The 21,223-nt window shown below is 41.6% G+C and overlaps 1 protein-coding gene across 3 annotated transcripts in view; it reads right to left on the bottom strand.

Moving 5' to 3' along the window:
- The window catches only part of mapk6 (mitogen-activated protein kinase 6), a 28,052-nt gene extending 10,109 nt beyond the window's left edge, over positions 1 to 17,943 (bottom strand). Inside the window, exons 1-3 of one of the 3 annotated variants that reach the window (XM_078530235.1) lie at positions 17,725 to 17,943; positions 16,391 to 16,523; positions 7,372 to 8,577 (exon numbers count right to left, since the gene is read on the bottom strand). In XM_078530235.1, coding sequence (XP_078386361.1) covers positions 7,372 to 7,926 — 555 coding nt within the window. In that variant the 5' untranslated portion in view covers positions 7,927 to 8,577; positions 16,391 to 16,523; positions 17,725 to 17,943. Of the gene's footprint in view, positions 1 to 7,371; positions 8,578 to 15,771; positions 15,921 to 16,390; positions 16,524 to 17,724 lie in introns of those variants that run through there. The other 2 variants (XM_078530234.1, XM_078530233.1) reach the window with 2 other exon arrangements.
- Between the last annotated feature and the right edge of the window lie 3,280 nt (positions 17,944 to 21,223).

Below are 21,223 nucleotides of genomic sequence, written 5' to 3'. Positions count from 1 at the left end.
TAAACCTCAAGAGAAAGAGTCCTTTATCCAATTTGATGGCAACCTTAAAAGGTTTTAAAATTCAAGAGGTCACTGATACTCAAGTATTAACTTTTTGGACGCCTGACCTGATGTGCTTCCTTTGGCTTGAGGATCATTTGCTAGGTGAAAAGTTGTGAAACCCTTTACTTTTATATGAAAGTTTCTAAACATTCACTTTTCTGTATGTGACCTGTGGCAGACAAGGGGAAGACATTTAAGCATAATCAAAACCTGGTGAGGTATTTAAAATTGAGTGAATACCAGAGGCGAGTATTACTCAGAGCTGTCTTTGGCTCTCCCTCCTACTGCTCATTTCTAAGAAAAGGTCACAACACATCAAAAATGCAACAAGATAAGGCTCATCTTCTAACAGTCTACAAAGAAAGTGCGCATTTAAAATACAAATCTTTCAGTTTTAAAGAAAGATGTAAACTATAAAATTTGAACAAGCTTGGAGATTATTTATTCAACTAAAATGACCAAGACTGAAATTTGATCTTCAAATGTAGAAACAAAAATTTTTTTTAAACAATATATAAGATCTCTCAGCTATAATAAAAATGTTGTCAGAAGTGATACCAGAAAGTCTGGTGACATTTCTGGGAAAATGAACAGGTTATGTAAATACTATTGAAAAGTTGGAAGAGAGCTCCTAACTTAGGAACGCGCATTTTCTCCATTGAAAAACACCTGAAGCGGGTGCATCCGTTGCAATTGTTTTAATTTCACACTGTGTGATAGGCAAGAATTTAGACCCTCATCAGCAGAGGAAGAAACTGGATTTCAAAAAATAATTACATTGCAAGCAACTCAAAACCAATTGCAAATTAGGCTGCACAGCACAATCTAAAATTAAACCCCAAATGATTTAAGTACTAAGGGCATGATCCACATCACTGAAGCTTTATGAACCCATGAAGCCAAACATTTATGGAATCGGTCTTTGTAGGACTATTTCAGTTATCAACACTTGACAACACCTAGTATTTTCCCTTCCTCAAATTCAAAAAGGCAGGTTACATTTACATAGTGAGTAGTAGGAATAATATTTTCTACACCCCACTGTATTGTGGATTAATAATGGTGCACATTTCACGGAGAAAAAATGAATCCTTTGTAGGATAACCAAGTTATTTCTAGGTGCATATTTCCCTTGTTACACACCATTTAGAAGACTTCTAAATATTTGGTGCAATGCTCTTTAACATTCACTCAAGTTAGAACTTGGCTCCTTGGGTTTCAAATCCAGCTATCTGAAAACCAGCAAGGTCTGGAAACAGGACAATTTTTTAAGCTGGCATGCATGAGTTTACTCATCAACATACCAGCTTGTTCAGCTAGGTGCTGCATTGGCGTGGTGGCTTGCTGACTAGTTATCAGCTTTGCGCACCTGTCTTTTCCTGCGTTCCGAGCAACCCTTGATCCCAGCCTGAACAGCCCGACCTGAAAACCAGCAAGATCTGACATCCGGCACAGTCGCCAATTTTGAGACACTGTACTTCTACTGTTTACTATACTGAGATCATTACATTCAGTAATCCTTCCTCATTCACTCAAAATGGAGGTTAGAACACTGAACACCAAAACCCCACTCCATTAATGCTACATCAGGCTCTAAACTAAAAAATATACAGACCTTCCAGCAGATGTCACATAACTTTAATCCAGTATTTGGCTCAACACTGAGCGCCTGGAGTAGGCTCAAATATGATTTTTGCATTTTCTCTGCCAGACATCCTTCACATTACTGTAAGTGTCTCCACAAACACAAACAAACCCAGAAAACTGGGAGAATAGTTTGTGATAAAAATAACCAATAGCACTAAGGTTTATTTTTACCCCATAAGCATCATGCTCACATCACAGCATGCATATATGTCTATGTTATTCAGCCCAACTGCTCATTCTAATCATATTCTATTTGTTTGGGTCAGTAAGCTCAAACCAACACAAAAGCCAATGCCCCGTCAACATCAAAAACCCAAAATTATGTAATAATTTAGATTTGTAACAATAGAATCATAGTGCAGAAGAGGCCCTTCGGCCCATCGAATGTGCACCGACATGAGAAATACCTGTCCTACCTAACTAATCCCATTCACCAGCACTTGGCCTTGAATGTTACGAGGTGCCAAGTGCTCATCCAGGTACTTTTTAAAGGATGTGAGGCAACCCGCCTCCACCACCCTCCCAGGCAGCGCATTCCAGACTGTCACCACCCTCTGGGTAAAAAAGTTTTTCCTCACATCCCTCCTAAACCTCCTGCCCCTCACCTTAAACTTATGTCCCCTTGTGACTGACCTTTCAACTAAGGGGAACAGCTGCTCCCTATCCACCCTGTCCATGCCTCTCATAATCTTGTACACCTCGATCAGGTCGCCCCTCAGTCTTCTCTGCTCCAATGAAAACAACCCAAGTCTATCCAACCTCTCTTCATACCTTAAATGTTTCATCCCAGGCAACATCCTGGTGAATCTCCTCTGCACCCCCTCCAGTGCAATCACATCCTTCCGATAATGTGGCAACCAGAACTGCACACAGTACTCTAGCTGTGGTCTCACCAAGGTTCTATACAACTCCAACATGACCTCCCTACTTTTGTAATCTATGCCTCGATGATAAAGGCAAGTATCCTATATGCCTTTTTCACCACCCCACTAACATGCCCCTCCACCTTCAGAGATCTATGGACACACACGCCAAGGTCACTTTGTTCCTCAGAACTTCCTAGTGTCATGCCGTTCATTGAATACTTGCTTGTCAAATTACTCCCTCCAGAGTGTATCACCTCACACTTTTCAGGGTTAAATTCCATCTGCCACTTATCTGCCCATTTGACCATCCCGTCTATATCTTCCTGTTGCCCAAGACACTCAACCTCACTGTTAACCACCCGGCCAATCTTTGTGTCATCCGCAAACTTACTAATCCTACCCACCCCCACACAGTCATCTATGTCGTTTATATAAATGACAAATAATAGGGGATCCAGCACAGATCCCTGTGGTACGCCACTGGACACTGGCTTCCAGTCACTAAAGCAGCCTTCTGTCATCACCCTCTGTCCCCTACAACTAAGCCAATTTTGAATCCACCTTATCAAATTACCCTGTATCCCATATACATTTGCCGTCTTTATAAGTCTCCCATGTGAGACCTTGTCAAAGGCTTTGCTGAAATCCATATAAACTACATCAACTGCACTACCCTCATCTACACACCTGGTCACCTCCTCAAAAAATTCAATCAAATTTGTTAGGCATGACCTCCCTCTGACAAAGCCATGCTGACTATCCCTGATCAAACCTTGCCTCTCCAAGTGGAGATAGATACTCTCCTTCAGAATTTTCTCCAATAGTTTCCCTACCACTGACGGGAGACTCACTGGCCTGTAGTCCCCTGGCTTATCTCTACAGCCCTTCTTAAATAGCAGAACCACATTAGCTGTTCTCCAGTCCTCTAGCACCTCCCCCGTGGCCAGAGAGGAATTAAAAATTTGGGTCAGAGCCCCTGCGATCTCCTCCCTTGCGTCCCTCAGCAGTCTGGGACACAAATCATCCAGACCTGGAGATTTGTCCACTTTTAAGCCTGCCAACACCTCCAATACCTTGTCGCTCCCTATATCAATTTGCTCAAGAACCTCACAGTCTCTGTCTCCCCAAGTTCGATACCTTCATCCTCATTCTCTTGGGTAAGGAGGAGGCAGCAGCAATATTGGATAGAATAAAAATAGATAAAGAGGATGTTCTTAAAGGTTGGTAGCATTAAAAGTTAAAGGCTAATGGTCCAGATCTCAATCATGCTGAGGGAAGTAAAGATGGAAATTGTCGAAGTTTTGGTCACAATCTTCCAATCCTCCTTGGATATAGGAGTGGTACCAGAGAACTTGAGGGTTGCAGATGTGACACCCCCATTTCAAAAAAAAGGAGATAGATGCAGCAATTATAGGCAGCCTAATGTCAGTTAGACACAACAACAATGGACAAAATTAACTGCCATTTGGAAAAGTATGGTTTAACAAATGAAGGTCAGCATGAATTTATTAAAGGAAGATCATGTTTGACTGAATAGATTGAATTCCTTGATGAAGTAACAGAGGGTTGCGAAGGGTAGGGTGGTTGTCATGTAAATGGACTTTCAAAAAATTACCACATAATAAGGCCCAAGAGGTTAAAAGGTCAGTAGCAGCATGGATACAAAATTGGCTATGGCACAGAAGTCAAATAGTGATGAACAGATGTTTTTCCAAACCTGGGGGAGGTATACAGATATACACAGTTTACAAGGGTCAGTACTGGGGCCATATGATATGTATTGTCTTGGATGTACAGGGCATAATTCAATGTTTGCTGAGGACACAAACTTGGAAATGTAGTAACCATTGGGAAGGACAGTACCAGACTTCAGCAGAACATGGACTGGTGAAATAGCCAGACAAGTAGCAGATAAAATTTAACACAGAAATATGAGGTAATTATGAACTAAATAGTACAATTTTAAAAGGAGCATGGGAACAGAGATACATGGGGGTGTATGTACACAAATCTTTAACTGTGGCAGGACAAGATGAGAAGAACATACGAACACACATACATACGAATGAAGAGGAGTAGGCCACTTGGCCCCTCGAGCCTGCTCCGCCATTCAGCAAGATCGTGGCTGATTTGTTTGTAACTTCAACTCCACATTCCCACCTACCCCCGTCACCTTTCACCCCTTTGTTTATCAAGAATCTATCTAGCTCTTACTTAAAAATATTCAGACTCTGCTTCCAATGCCTTTTGAGGAGGAATTCCAAAGACTCACGACCTTGAAAGAAAAAATTCATCTTCGTCTCCGTCTTAAATGGACGACCCCTTATTTTTAAACAATGACACCTAGTTCTAGATTCTCCCAGAGGTAACATCCTTTCCACATCCAGCTTGACAAGGCCCCTCAGAATCTTACATGTTTCAGTTAAGTTATCTCTTACTCTTCTAAACTCCAGCAGATACAAGCCTGGCCTGTCCAACCTTTCCTCATAAGACAACCCTCCCAATCCAGCTATTAGAAGGCTGGTTTGAAAAAAACATTTGTGATCCTTGGCTTTATTTGGAGAAGTTAGGCTAAACCTTTATAAAACACTGGATAGGCCTCAGCTATTGCATTCAATTCTGGGCACCAAACTTTAGGAAGGATGTCAAGGCCTTAGAGAAGATGTAGAAATGATTTTCCAGGGATGTGGGACTTCAGTTATTTGGAGAGACCGGAGGAGCTGGGTTGCCCTTAGAGCAGAGAAGATATGATAGACGTGTTCAAAATCATGAAGGGTTTTGATAGAATAAATAAGGAGTAGGTAACCAGAGAATGTGGATTTAAAGCGACTAGCAAAAGAAACGAGGTAACAGGAGGAAACTAAAAAAAATTGTTATAACCCAGAATGCTCTGCGTCAAAGTGGAAATAGAATCAATAGTAACTTTCAAAAGAGAATTGGATAAATACTGAAAGGGGAAGAAAGTGCCATGGGGAAAGAGTGGGTGAGTGGGACTCACTGGTTTGAAATCCTAATTCAATTACTGCTACAAATTTCTATTAAATATAGTTTCAATTTCAAGCCAGAGGACAGGCATAGGTATGATAGGACAAATTGCATCCGTGTTGTTTCATTCTTTAATTCCCCTGAACTCTGTCCACTGTAACTGAAAATAGACTATGCTATCAGTTTAAAGATCATATTGCTATTAGGATGACTTACATTTCTTATACAGTATTCACTGTAACGATATGCTACTCTCTGATAAAACGTAGTGCATGAATAGCAGCTTCCAGACATTTAATCAGCACACACGGAACAGATGCTAACCTTGTGACAGGTGTCAACATTTTAGTGCCTTAATTCCCAAAGGAACTACAAAATGGGATACCAGCAAGGTCACTCCACCTCAGTACTATTGCATACTACCCTCATCACATGCTGCCATTATAAAACTATGCCAGAATGTAATCCATGAGCTACAATTTGGAACAAAGTCAGCAGTGGAAAACAAAGATCTAGAAAGGTTACCCATCTGTAGTTTTGGGTGAGTGGTTGAATAGCACAGTAAGAATGTCAGGATTTTGTAATTCATTGACCGTAGAAGCTCAGCTTGGGTTTTGAAAGAATACCCTCAAATTTGCTTAAATATTAATCTGATTGGCTCTAGCAACCTCCTGAAAGTAGTGGTCAATTAAGTATAATCTGTTTAGAAATCTTATAAATATTTAAAGGATAAATTATGTTGCAGAATTAATTGCATTGATTTATTTAGCTGGGTAGACTGCAAGTTTTTTTTTTACTTCAGTCAAAATTTCAATTCCACATGAACCCATTTTAGATTAGGCAATTGATGGAAGAGTATGCTATTTATTTCTAACATTTAGAATAACCCGACTGCAAGTCTGAAATCCTCATTCAATTACTGCTACAAATTTCTATTAAATATAGTTTCATGTACAAGCCATTAGAATGGCTCGTTTGAAAAGTAGAAATATAATCTTCTCAACTGGCCTAAACTTTGGGGTTGATAGGGAGGGGGTATTGTGGACACAGAAAGGAAGAGTCTTGTACTCCTAGGTCAATGAAAAAGATAATACGTGCGCATTGAAATTATGGGCAATTTAGATGTTAGCAAAAAAAAATTGATAAAATCCAGCCTTTTTATCTGCATTCAATATGGAAGTTGTATAAGTGACAGCAGTAAAAAGAAGGCACTCATCTGATATCCAACATGAGGCATATCTTTCTACAACTAGTTGATTTAATGGCTGATTTTACTACAGACACAGGGCACTAAAAGTGGAAATGTTTTGTTTTTAGCACTGCCACTTCCTTGTCAAAAAAGTCCATGCTAAACCATAAGCACTGCAGTACATTATAGCTGTGATATATATTACATACATCAATATGGGAAGACAAGCTGCTGACTGAAATTTACAATACTGTACTTCCAACAGAACTAATGCAACTCTCCTATACTTCTGAAACGTGACATATTTAATCCTTCATTCAAGAGCTCACTACTTTAAAACAATATTTTTATTGCAAATTTTTAATAAAGATTAAGAAAAATTAAGAATTACTATAATTAAATGTTATTGGTGCATAGCTAAGCAACTTAATTTACTCAATTAGTCTTTAAACTGCATAAAAAATTTTCATTACAAAATGTTCACATACAAGTTCCTCATAGACAAGTGACACACTACTCAATCCTCCGTATACTATATTGTGCTCTTGCTAAATGTTATTGCAAAAGATCTGAATAATGACAGCCAGCACTACTAACAACACGACTACCTTATTTGTTCATGGGTAATAAATTAAAACTTACTTTGTGAGAGTAATGGGGATCCATGATTCGTGCCAGACCAAAATCCCCTATTTTCAGCACCAGATCCTCAGTGTTAATGAAGAGATTAGCCGGTTTGAGATCTCTGTGCAGAACATTAGCTGAATGGATGTATTTTAGCCCACGAAGCAGCTGGTACATGAAGAGCCTAGCATGCTCTTCTGAGAATGGACCCTGTTCCAACAGCTTCGCTAGATCGGTCTCCATGTACTCTTGAACAATGTATACTGCATTCAGTTCTGTGATGGCACCCACATCATCAGACATCGGTATCCCACTTGGACCCAAAATCTCAAACACCTTCACTATGTTATCATTGTCAAGTCGTCGGATGATTTTGATCTCTCGCAAGGCATGTTTGACACTCTGTGGGTCACTCAGGACAATTTTCTTGACAGCCACTTGCTTGTCACAGTCATTGTCTACAGCAGAGAAAACCAGGCCATTGCCACCATACCCAAGTGGCTTCAAGTCCATATAACGAGCACCCAAATCAAAACCATGAATGTTCATTAAACTTCCAAACTTTTCTGCCATGTTGATAACCCTCAAGTTTTCCTCTTCTATCAGATGGCCAATCCTATGTCAAAACTAAGCTATCGAAAATCAGCTTCCACAACAAAGAGCAAGCCAACCTTAACCGTTTCTTAACTTCAAGATATTTTCTCTTTGAAATGTATGCGCCATGTATCCTAGCTAAACAAGGTCAGCTCTGTCCCCAATTGAATCCCTCCTTTCAAGAATGAACAGCTTGAAGAATAGAAATTCGGGTCTGACCCAGGTCAGTAAATGTTAGGCTTCTAATTCAAAAAAGGGCATCCCTGCAGACATTAAAAATTAAACTAAAGTTTGATTGCAACGGAATGAACTTCGACAGACAGATGCATCCAAACTACTGTTGTAAACAGGCTAACATTTAACAGGGTGTGTGACAATACATATATGTGTTATAAACCTCTATTGACATCCTCCTCATAGTGCAGATACATTCAGTGTAAGACTGGTCCTGAGCAGCGTCATTCTACAGTGCTGATGAGCACTTTTTCTTTCCTTGTAACTATAGTCTGGACAAGCAATGAACTTGTGGCAGCTTTTCTATCTCTAAAAGATGGCTCCCGTTAATGATCAGGTGGCTCGAGCTCACCGCAGTCACAATCAAAGCTATCATCCATTTTATATTTGGACAACCTATAAAATAAAAAGAAAAAAGAAATGTTAAGTAATAGATCCACAGACTTTGTATCAAACAATTGTAAACCTAAAGAACAGAGTTTTTCCCCCCTCAATTTTCCACTTTTTAAGGGAGGAAAAAACAAAGCAGCTAACGGTCCTGTAAGCTTGCGATTCTTTCAACTTAGAGGTACAGGATATCAGAGACTGCGAAGTATATAAGTGCTAATGTGCTAAATATTTTCATGTGAGGTGTGCCTCTCCACTGCTTTTCTGGCTTTACAACCCAAACAGTGGTCTAAACAGTGACAGGAATCTTCTTGAAATGTCGGCAGCCACTTCTATTTAAAGGTCTGAGTATTGGGTTACAAACTTTGAGATTAGGTAAGGGGCTCAATAAACGAGGACGACGAAAGGAAAAAAAAACTAAAACAAGAATCAAGGTTACAATACATATGAAAGTGATCATATGACAGTCACTTGATGATTTGGTCAATTTTGGAGTTTAAGCTATTCAATTCCAATTTGTAACAGACTAGGGCAATTATTGCACCAGTATATTCAACATAATCTGCCCCTATGCCTAACTTGCATGTTTAATTTACTTTCACGTCAAGACATTTATTATACAGAAGCTTGCAGCTGAAATTAAATTGAACAGAACAATGCCTCCTGTCACACACAAGATTGCATCGAAACATTAGTAACATTGAAAATTGTTCCAATTGATAATTTATCTAACTATACAGTACAAAAATATATTTGTAAAATACTTGATGGGCCCATCTCTGGACAACGTCAAGTCAGTAGATTCACGAAAGGTTTTAAACTTCAAGGACAAAAAATGTTTTAATGGAAATTTGAAATTCTGAACAAATTGTTACCAAATAATTAGCTAGTAAATTTGTACCATTTCTCCAGAATGCCTATCCAGTATCTAAAGCTAATATTATCATTCTATATGATTTCAGATGTTTACAGCACTAGTTCTGTGCATTCACCATTGGCAGCTTGGAGACAACAGGAAGTATGAAGAAACACATTTGTTGTGTGGTAAAGTAAAAATAAAAGTGGTGCTATTTTAGTAAAGTTTGATATTTAATTGCTGCTTATGAGTTTCAAGAAGGGCATCTTGAAGATCTGGACACAAGACTGATTTCACGCATATCACAGATGCACTCTTGCTACGTAAGGAAAAAAAAAATACTTTTGAAGATCTATTTTAATTAGAATCTACAAGGATTGATGTCCAAATTGAACAGCTCTGTTTGGATAAACAAAATGTCTAAACTCCAGAAGTGTTTTTGCACACTATGCACACGAATGGCTAAAATAATGCAAGTCATTTTGCAGTTACGACAATGTTACACAGGTCAAGTTTCCCTCCCCATTATCAGGCATATGATCTTAATGGAATAAACTTAATTGAGCACAAAATAAATCTTTCAGCTCCTGTGGGTTAAATATTAAGCATGGTAAGCACTCAATTTCCAAATCTTCCCATCTGGATTTAATACATGACAGAACAGATGGTTCTTAGAAAGGGACAAACAAGTAAACATGTCTAAAATTTGCATTTCAGTTTTGAAGCAAAATTTCAATTTGGAACAAGCTCACTCCCATTCTTACCCACGAATGTGCCCATCACATCAGTTTAATTAACTGCTGCACACCAACAAATATCTTATATGTCTTTTAATCTGCTTTCAATGCTTTAAAAAAAAGTAACTTGGTGAATATACTTGAATTACTCAATGCTATAAAATAGAACACTGATGCAATGAAAATTTCAAAAATGACTTGAGAACTCAAAAGACAATTTATGGTTCTTTTTCTTTATCCAAACATTACACAGATAAAGGAGGCCACAGGCATATGGGCCAGGAGTTTGCTCCACATTCAACAACCCTGAAAAGAAAGAAAAATGTGCCCAATGCACACCCACTTTGTCAATGTTCAAAACACTGAAGAATCTTCCCAACCTAATTAGAATATGCTGGAATGGAAAATGTTCTAACTTTTCAGCTATGAATATGGATAAAATGGATCATACAGCCCAGGTTCTTTAACTGTGTGTTTTTTCAATTCCCTGAATGTATGTAATAACCAAAACTGTTCAGGTTGCGTGCAGTCAACATCCTGGGGACTTACCACAGACCAGCAACCAAAACAAGAATCAAGGTTACAATATGTATGAAAGTGATCATATGACAGTTCCTTGATGATTTGGTCAAGTAACCAAATCTTGAACCAGACATATCCATACTGTAGCTACAACAGCAGGTCAGAAGCTGTGAATTCTCAGACGAGTAACTCACCTCTGGAATTCTCAAAGCCTGTCCACTATCTACAAGGCACAAGGTAGGAGTATTATGAAGTACTCTCCACCGTGGCTCTAATAATACTCAAGAAGCTTGACCATCCAGGACAAAGCAGCTCACTTGATCCACCTGAAACATTCACGCTTTTCACCACCAGTGCCACGGCAGCAGCGCATACTTTCTAGAAGAAACAGTGCAACAACTCACCAAATATCTTTCAACAGCACTTACCAAGCCCACAACCTATACCCTCTACAAGACCAAGAGTAGCAAGATGCATAGGAACACCACCACCTGCAATTTCTCCCTCCAAGTCACACATCATCCTGACTTGGAACTACGGTTGCCATTCCTCCACTGCCGCTGGGTCAAGATCCTGGAACACACTCTGTAGCAGCACTGTGCATGTATCTACACAACATGGACTGCAACAGTTCATGAAGGTGGCTCACCACCACCTTCAAGGCCAATTAGAAATGGGCAATAAATGTGAGCCTTGCCATCGATGTTCAAATTTCATGAACAAAGAAAAAGTGCTGACACGCTTTGGGTGGTTTTGTCCACTGACCAACAGATAGCTACAAATCTCAATCCAAAAATAAAAATGTAATATAATTTTATGTCGGGTGATACAGTAGGTTGGAGCATATTTATATATGGAAAGCAATTACATTAACACATAACAACAGTTTTCTACCAGATACTTTCTTTAATGTAGTAAACATTACTGTGATAGACCTTCAGGTTTATCAAATGTTATTCTCCTCTATTAATTACTTTTCATAGTTTTCTAATTGGTTTGATCTATGCAAAATTTGTGTAATACATCTTATGGGTTTACAAATAATTGCCTCTTCCATTAAAAATGTAATTTGAAAGGCAGGTGTGCACCAGAGTTACGAGGTGTGTATCAGGGTTAATGTAATACTCCAGAGTGGGAAAATTTAGATTTAAAACCCTGATCCCCACATTTGGAACTTCCAATCTCTGTCATACCACCGTAGAGGCAGTAACCATATGTTTCCCAACAGAAGGGAGAATAGAGTGACCAAAAGTTGTGTCAAGATGCTGCTTATTGAGCAACAGTGAACGTAGCATGGGAGAACTTATGTGCCTGTCCTCTGAACTAAAGCATGGAAGTTTAAGATGACAAAGCAGGAGATTAGATTTAAGTAAACCCAGAGTGCTTACAATGCTCAATATTTAACCGAAAGAGTAACAATGAACAGAAACTGGTATTTCACAAGAATTCCACCACCTGTTCTACTTAATTTCCCAATTAAGGTTGTGTTGAAAGGGTTAAAGTGAAGAAAAATCAGGTAATTAGGCTAACATAGATTAAATGCCACAATTTATTCAGAAAGCAAACCATGCATTCCCATATACGTTCCTCAATTAACCCGAAATATTAGTCTGAAAGTTGTTCCAGAGCTATTTAAAACTCAGTATAATCAGGACGTTCATACACATCTTAGCTTCCTGCTATAAACAGAGTCTGCAAATGCTGAATATGGGGAAAAAAGTGGGCACAGTGACACTGCCAGCAGCACTTAATGTTAAAGTCTCAACAATAACAGACAAACTACATTTTTGTAATACTTCAATTACATTTGGTCAGGATTATTATTTCAAGATAGCACTAAGCTGGATTATGATGATCATGGAAAATGCTGGAAATACACAGATCAGGCAGCATCTGTGCAGTAAGAAACAGAATTAACCTTTCAGGTCAATTGGAGCAAGAAACAGAGTTAATGTTTCAGGTCAATCTTTCATCGACCTGAAAGGTTAACTCTGTTTCTCCCTGTACAGATGCTGCCTGAACTATGAAGTATTTCCAGCATTTTCTGTTTTTATTTCAGATGTCCAGCATCTGCAAAATCTTGCTTTCCAATTATCATCATCATGGTTTGGAGTTTAAAAACCTGGCACACATTTTTGGAGAGGGAGCCAGGGAAGTTTCCAATAAAGCAAGCAAAAACCCTGGATTGTGGTGAAAATACTCCTCACACTAAAACCAGAACAATAAAAGCATCCACTGGAACTTGATAACAGTGACTTAGCATAATAGCCTTGCACCTTTCATAAAATGGTTTTGAATTTATTTTCTTAGGGGTCTTCTGTAACTCACAGGTCTCCTTTTCCAATAATTATATACCGATTTTAATATGGCAGATAAACAATCTCACAAGGAATAACAAAAATCCAGATGATCCATCATTAGTGACTTATGCTGTCTGTGTATGCTTTAAATTAACCTACGCTTGTATTATTTATTCTGTTCATACTTCCCTCATACTTGGTCATCAGACACTGATAACTGCCACAGCAAATATCCAATTTAACGTAACTTTATATAATGCACACCTTACACTTTGGACTGAATTTTGGGGATTAAATGGGTTATCACATTTTCATTCCTCTCTCCCCCTCAAAAAAGTGACACACTTTTTGCTTTGGAGCAGTTCAAAGTAATTAACCATGTGCAAGAGCTGCACGGCAGCCTAGTTTTTTTTTGCACTTCCGGCTGTAGCTTTATTAGCTTGGTTCATGTGACAAAGTTAAACGAAATTTACTGGGATGAAAAGCTCTCGGTTGTTTCAAATATTTCCATAATTTTAAAGTATCAGTTGAAACGCTCATTCCTGTCACATTGAAGGCGGAGTAACAAACCCCATTTATAGTATCATTACAAAGTGGAATTTCCTATCATACCGTGTCCTGACCCCGTGAAGAGCATATAAGATTTGGTGTACTAACGTCACAGTCGGAACTTCTACTTCTGGGCATTGAGAAACAGCCACCGTGCTTACAATGTTCACAATAAAAACAAAATCCGAATAGATCATTCAACTTCTGACTAAAGGCAAATGTGGATCACATATTCTCACTAGTGGCAGAAACACGAGCGATCTGCTAACCACCACACCTAGACACACTACAGTAGCCCACTACAATACCTGTAAATTACGTATAAAACTGCGCTGTGTAATAAAATCACGACTTCCAAAACTATCATATTGAATCAGATTATCAAACTTCAAAAACCTCACTGCTCTGTTCCATGTTTAACACCTGAATATGGCGTACTGACCACGTTGTTGAGCACTGGTATTTAATATGGAAATTCATAGGAATAAATCATTTTAGCAAACAGGTTTTCCCCTTTTGATTTTGCCCACAGTTGGAAAGTAATTTTCAGTTAAAAAAAAAATTACCCTCCGGCAGAAAAAAATCCCCAGAGAAATTCATCACATGACTGACTAATCCAGCATTTGATATCACTTCCATGGAGAGAAACTAAAGTAATGACACAGGTAATCTAAACCCAATTATCATTCTGCGAATCGCACCCAGGGAAAATTAGAAGCAGTCCAAGTGTTTTCCGCGAACATTAGCGAGGACCATCGTGAACCGCTACTTCTGATCACGGCCACGGTTTAGGGCTCGGAAGGAATCAGGCGGACTTAAATTAATGTGTTTCGGAGCAGGTTTACTGAAACACAGCCGTGGAACCTGACACATCCGAGTCGCTGCCTGGGGTGGCCATTCAAACCCGGCATTAACGTCACAGGAAAATAACACGCAACTTTTGTTGGGAAGGAAAAAAAAACCCCACACATGAGTCACATGAAAATGAGCCACGTCGTCTTCTATGAGCCACGCCGAGTCGTTGACGTTTTGTCGCCCTGCAAATATTACTCACCGTCTGTCTGGAGGCTTCAATTTTAGTGGGGGTGAAGGCACATGGGGGGGGGGGGAGGGGGTATGGAAAGCCAATCTAATCTCCTTTCATAATGAAAGGTCAGGAAAGATTGATGCGGTCAGTTACTGCTGAGTTAAAACAGTTCTTATACTCAGTCAAGTCGCCTTAAAAGTACGCTACGGTGTTAGAAAAGGACGTGGGAAGAGACAAGATGTGTTCTTTGGGGAGGGGGGGGGGGGAAGAAAAATCCCAGATGGCGTTAAATTTCAATTGCTGCGATTTCTTTTTTCCCAAAAAAAACCCCCACGAAAGTTAAAAAAGGATTTCTTAAATCCCAATTAACTCCAAAGGGGGGGAAAAAGAGGGACTGGGATTTGAAGTCCAAATGAAACGCCTTTAAGAGCCTGACCGCGTGTTGCTGAACAATGAGGAGGACTCGGGTGCCCCAGAGCCTCTGGTCGGGGACACACACAATGTGCTTCAACCCTGTGGGGGCTGTGACAGCTTCACTTTACCCGGCTATTGCTCACTACAGCCTGGACTGTAACCTCAGCCGGATGGCCGCATAATGTATGTGTGTGTGTGTGTGTGTGTTTTTTCTTTTAAATGACCGGCGCGTTTTCATCCGCAACCCCCCCAAACCCAACAAACAACAAAACGCTCAATCATTGAGAAAGAAAGAAGCCGTGCCGGTCCACCCCACTTGATAGAAGCGGCGAACCGACCAAACTTGATGGTTGGCTGATAAGGTCCCGCCTCCGCTGCTGCTCACTGATTGGTGGAGAGTCCCCGCCCATCGCAGCCGGCTCCGTCGCTGATTGGGCCGCGCGGCTGTTAATCATCCACCCGGCGGCCCCTGCTCTTTTTTTTTCCATCGTCCTTACCGGGCGCGCGGGGGGTGGGGGGGAAGGGGGAAAAAAAAAAGCCGGTTCCGTGGGAAATTTAGCCGCGACCGGGAATGAGGCACCGAAGTGGAGCCGGTTCTCCGAGCGGGGTGAGGGAGGCGCGGTGTCTCTCTCTCTCTCCTAACCCCTCTCTCCGGCCTCAGTCCGGGACTCCTTCCCCACCGGTCAGACAAAGGAGACAGAGAGAGACTCTCTCCCCTCACACACTCTTCAAATCAAACCCCCCCCCCTCCTCCTCCTCCTCCTCCCCGCCGGCCCAAAGCCCTCGCTAACTACTCACTCGGCGTCCCAAAAGCATGAGAAAAAGCTTCGAGTGCCGCTCCGCTGCTCCGTCCCGCCACGGCTACAAACGCCGCTTGACTCGACGCCGCCGGAGAAGGCGCAGCAACCGAGACCCACCATCCAGCGCGCGGCCTCCCCCGCTACCCGACAGCCCCCGCGCGGCCTCCCCAGCCGCCCGGCGGGAAATTCAAACCCATTCACTGCTCAGAGCAGCAGCATTAACATTAGCAGCATTAGCATTGCCCACCCTCAACATCTCTCCCCACCCACTCCCCAGCACTAACACATTCCCCCACTCCAACCACCACCGGCGCCTGGCATTCAAAAGACAAATAAACAGCAGCGGGAAATGAACATGTGCATTTTAAGCGGCAGGACGTTATAATTAATGATTCATTAATAAATCATGATTAGTGGATAGCCAGTTAGATAGTGTACCCCTGGCAGCGCAGCAGCCGAACGAGAGAGAAAAAAAAATCCCCGCAGGTTACATGTTTCAAATTGGAGAACCAAGGTCTTCATTTTCCACCGCGACTTTTAAATTTCTATTTTAAATACTGCCGGATCTAGACATTCCCTTTTTTTTTTGTTGTTGCTTAATTACACATGTCTCTCACCTTCTGTGGGTGCTGTCACAATTGTAATCTGGCCTGACTCGCGCATATGTTCAAGTTCTGCTTTACTCTTCGCTTAATCTATAAAGTTCAGGTAAAAGTCCAGTTGGAAGCAACTTTATGATGCGCCCGATGCCTAATTCATATAACACGACAAAAAAAAAATGATGAAATAACATGGATTACCATAGTAACTAGAGATACAATGAAGTGACCAAACAATGAATTAAATTGGGTATTGTTTTTTTTTTGAAGTTGCACAGTAATCTGACACGCTGTACGTAATGTTGCCCGTGGCAGATTGTGCCATTTGCTTTAGCCAAATATCCACAGGAACATTATTCAAAGCAGCGGATCTGAAAAAAAAATGAACGTTCCATCGCACTTGCGTCCACAGCGAGGTTAACTACTGCCTCCGAGTGTTGTTTCTTGCCTTGTTTTATTTCATTCCGAAATCAGGTCGCCGGTTGGTAAAATAATGTTCCGCATTGCCGGAGCTAATGCGGTTACATTTCAATCATTACTCTGGATTAAAAGGAAAAGCCCCTGCAATATGAAGGTGATGCTAAATGGAAAAGCCCCTGCTATATGAAGGTGATGCTAAATGGAAAAGCCCCTGCTATATGAAGGTGATGCTAAATGGAAAAGCCCCTGCTATATGAAGGTGATGCTAAATGGAAAAGCCCCTGCTATAGGAAGGTGGTGCTGTTTGCAACCCTCTATTTCACATTAGGGGCATTTTTTTTAATGCCGTGGCTCAGTATCATGACAAACGTACTCTCGGACAGAACTAAAAGAGGAATGAGGAAAATTAATTTTGATGTTGTAACTAGGCTTGGAAAATGGATGGCTGGCATGACATGTCACTGAATAAATGCTAATAGGTCAGAGAAATCTATTAGTGGCTTAAATTTAATCCCGGAGGAACCACTTTAGCTTTGAATATGCAAAGTTGGTATTGAAGTTTCCCCCCATATAACGGAAAACAAAGCGGAGTTACAAAATGAAGCGACGTCAAACTTCTGAACAATATTACCGCTTCCAATTGACAGAACACCGATTGTACATCACACCAGTCAACAGCGAACAAAACAGTAACAATTCACTTAACTGCAATTGACTTACGAACAATAGTCGCTTTCAAGAGGGGGGCTAAATGTAGCTATTGCAATGAGTGTAAACTGAAACACGGACATGTAAGGGACACAGCTGCACCAATCTCCCAATGGCAATCAATGTTATCCAAGGAATAGCGGGTGGTAGCCCCAAAATCGACGTGTTTCTCAATCATGCACTAATTATTTAAAAAGTGGCAAGTTTGTCGTGAAGCGGCTTACCATTTTGGCGTTTGACATCGGTTCATTCAAGGGCTGCTCTATTTGCTAAAGTTTATCATGCAATCAGGCGAAAAGATTCCTCGTTTTCAAGAAGCGAGCGGCTACTGTTTCTTTAATTTAGTTGCTGTTTCTGCATTCCATTTACTGCAAGTCAAATCCACCGTGAGTGGCGAGTGTCAGCCGAATTTAAATTGCGTTTGCAGCAGTTGTTGCTGGTTTTACAGTATCGGAGGCGGCGCTTGTATCAATTTCAGTGTCAATGTCATTGTCAGTGTCAACCCTGCAGTGACGCATCGAGCTCGTAAACAGAGACCCAGCCCACATCTCCCCGTCTTACACAATTACCATTGCCCGCAAAACAAACCACGGAGACAAAATACTTGTATTTGCCCTTTTCCAGGGTTTTGTTGTGTAAACCGATGAAGGAGTGAAAGGGGGCGAGGGGCTGGGAGGCGGGGAAAACGTCCATCCCTCAGAAACACGCACACACAAAAACTGGTCGGAACTGCCCTTACAGACATTTAATACAAAATCCGAAAATACTCGGCGGGTCTGGCAGCTTCTGTGAAGAGAGAGAGAGAGAGAGAGACCAGAGTTAACCTTTTCAGGTCGATAACCTTTGGTCAGAACTGACATTTATTTTATGTATGTGGGTCAGTCATGTGCCGCAAGTCTGATTATCCACAACTCAATGTATGGAATTACTTGTCACGATCAGGTTTCAAGGTTAGGGGGGAGGGGGTGTTGGGGGGTGGAGGCGGGGGGTGGGAAATAGGTGGGGACTGTGGCGGGGGCGGGACAACTTCTAATCACTTCTTAAATTATCCGGAGCTATAAAGCTAGATATTCCTATTGGACGGATGTAAATAATCTGAAGCAAATGTTGTCTATGCACATCATACCCAGTATGTGTGCTAATCCCTCTGAGTGCAGTTGCCTTCCATTGTCCTGATTATTATTTGTGGTGCAATAAGGTTTTTTTTTGAGGTATTGAGTAGTTTGGATGACAGGCCATTAAGGCAAGGTTACCCATAGAATGGTTACAGCACAAGAGAAGGCCATTTGACCCATCATGTCAGTGCTGGCTCTCTGCAGGTCACCTAGTCCCACTCCCCCACCTTTGCCTTGTGGATGGTGGACAGGCTTTGGGGAGTCAGGAGGTGAGTTACTCGCTGCAGGATTTCTGGCCTCTGCTCTTGTAGCCACAGTATTTATGTGGCTAGTCCAGTTCAGTTTCTGGTCAATGGTAACCCCAAGGAAGTTGATAGTGGGGGAATTCAGTGATGGTAATGCCATTAAATGTCAAGGTGTGATGGTTAGATTCTCTTTTTGTCCATTGTGTCCATGCTAGTTCTCTGCAAGAGCAACTCACTTAGTCCCACTCCCCTGCCTTTTCCTCTAGTCCTGCGCATTTTTTCTTTTACTTGATTTTTTTTGAAGGCCTCAATTGAATCTGCCTCCACCACACCCTCAGGTCCTACCCACTGTGTGTAGAAATGCCTTTCCTCATGTTGCTATTGCTTCTCTGCCAATCACCTTTAATCAGTGTCCTCTGATTCTCAATACTTCTGCCAACAGGAACAGTTTCATCCAATCTACTCTGTCCAGACCCCTCATGATCTTGAATACCTCTATCAAATCTCCTCTCAATCTTCTCTTCTCCAATGAGAATAGTCCCAGCTTCTCCAATCTATCTACATAACTGAAATTCCTCACCTCAGAAACCATTCTCACGTTGGCAGGCTGTGACTAGTGGGGTACTGCATGGGTCAGTAATTGGGTTTCAGATGTTCACAACATGTATCATTGATATGGATGTGGGGACCAAATGTAACATTTCCAAGTGCACAGATGACAAAAAGTTAGGTGGGAATGTGTGTTGTAAGGAAGATGCAAAGCCACTTCAAGGAGATTTGGACAGACTTAGTGAATGGTAAGAACATGGTGGATGGAATATAACATGGAAAAATGTGAGGTTATCCACTTTGGTAGGAGGAACAGGTGTGCAGGGTATTCCTTAAATGGTAAGAGATTAGAAAGTGTAGATGTACAAAGGGACCTGGTCATCCTCGTCAATATGTTACTCAAAGCTACATACAGGTGCAGCAAGCAATTAGGAAGGCTAACAATATGTTGGCCTTTATTGCAAGAGGGTTTGCATACAGGAGTACCAAAGTCTTGCTTCAATTGTATAGAACCTTGGTTAGACCACACCTGGAGTAGTGTGTACAGTTTCTATTTGATTCATTCATGGGATGTGGGCATCACTGGCTGGGCCAGCATTTATTGCCCATCCCTAGTTGCCCTTGGGAAGGTGGTGGTGAGCTGCCTTCTTGAACTGCTACAGTCCATGTAGTGAAGGTACATCCATAGTGCTGTTAGGGAGGGAGTTCCAGGATTTTGATCTAGTGACAGTGAAGGAATGATGAAATATTTCCAAGTCAGAATGTTGAGTGACTTGAAGGGGAACTTGCAGGTGGTGGTGTTCCCATCCATTTGCTGCCCTTGTCCTTCTAGATGGTAGTGGTCGTGGGTTTGGAAGGTGCTGTCTAAGAATCCTTGGTGAATTCCTGCAGTGCATCTTGTAGATGGTACATGCTACTGCTACTGTGCATCGGTGTTGGAGGGAGTGAATGTTTGTGGATGTGGTGCAGGCTGCTTTGTCCTGGATGGTGTCAAGCTTCTTGAGTGTTGTGGGTGCTGCACTCGCCCAGTCAAGTGGGGAGTATTTCATCAGACTCCTGACTTGTGCCTTGTAGCTGGTGGACAGGCTTTGGGGAGTCAGGAGGTGAGTTACTCGCTGCAGGATTTCTAGCCTCTGACCTGCTCTTGTAGCCACAATATTTAAGTAGCTAGTCCAGTTCAGTTTCTGGTCAATGGTAACCCCGAGGAAGTTGATAGCGGGGGATTCAGTGATGGTAATGTCATTAAATGTCAAGGGGCGATGGTTAGATTCTCTCTTGTTGGAGATGGTCATTGCCTGGCACTTGTGTGGTGTGAATTTACTTGTCACGTGTCAGGTTAGGAATCGTGCGATGAGTGACCCACCTCCTGACTCCCCAAAGCCTGTCCACCATCTTGTACACCAATTACTGAAAGCAAACATGCAGGTGCAGCAAGCAGTTAGGAAGGCAAATGGCATGTTGGCCTTCACTTCAAGAGGATTTGAGTGCGGGAGCAAGAATATCTTACTGCAGCTATACAGGGCCTTGGTGAGACCACACCTGGGGCTGAATCATCGGCTTGGTGAGTGGGGGCGGGGCCCGCTCGCCGAAGCATAAAATGACGCGGGATGATGTCGGGCGTGCGTCCCAACGTCACCGCGCGTCATTTCGATTTTCAGTTCAGCAGGTGCGCAGCCAAGTCAGCTGTACACCCGCTGAACTGTCAAGGGCCTGTTAAGGCCATTAATGAACTAATTAAGCTGATTGAGAAAGCTGCCCATCCAAGCTTAAGGTTGGCAGGCAGGTGAAGAGCCCAGGCGGCCTTCACATTTATC

This window comes from Cetorhinus maximus, chromosome 26 (genome assembly GCF_964194155.1).
Source record: "Cetorhinus maximus chromosome 26, sCetMax3.hap1.1, whole genome shotgun sequence".
NCBI classification, from domain to species: Eukaryota; Metazoa; Chordata; class Chondrichthyes; order Lamniformes; family Cetorhinidae; genus Cetorhinus; species Cetorhinus maximus.
The sequence above is the reverse complement of the archived record's forward strand: the minus strand, read 5'-3'. Positions and strand labels throughout refer to the sequence as shown.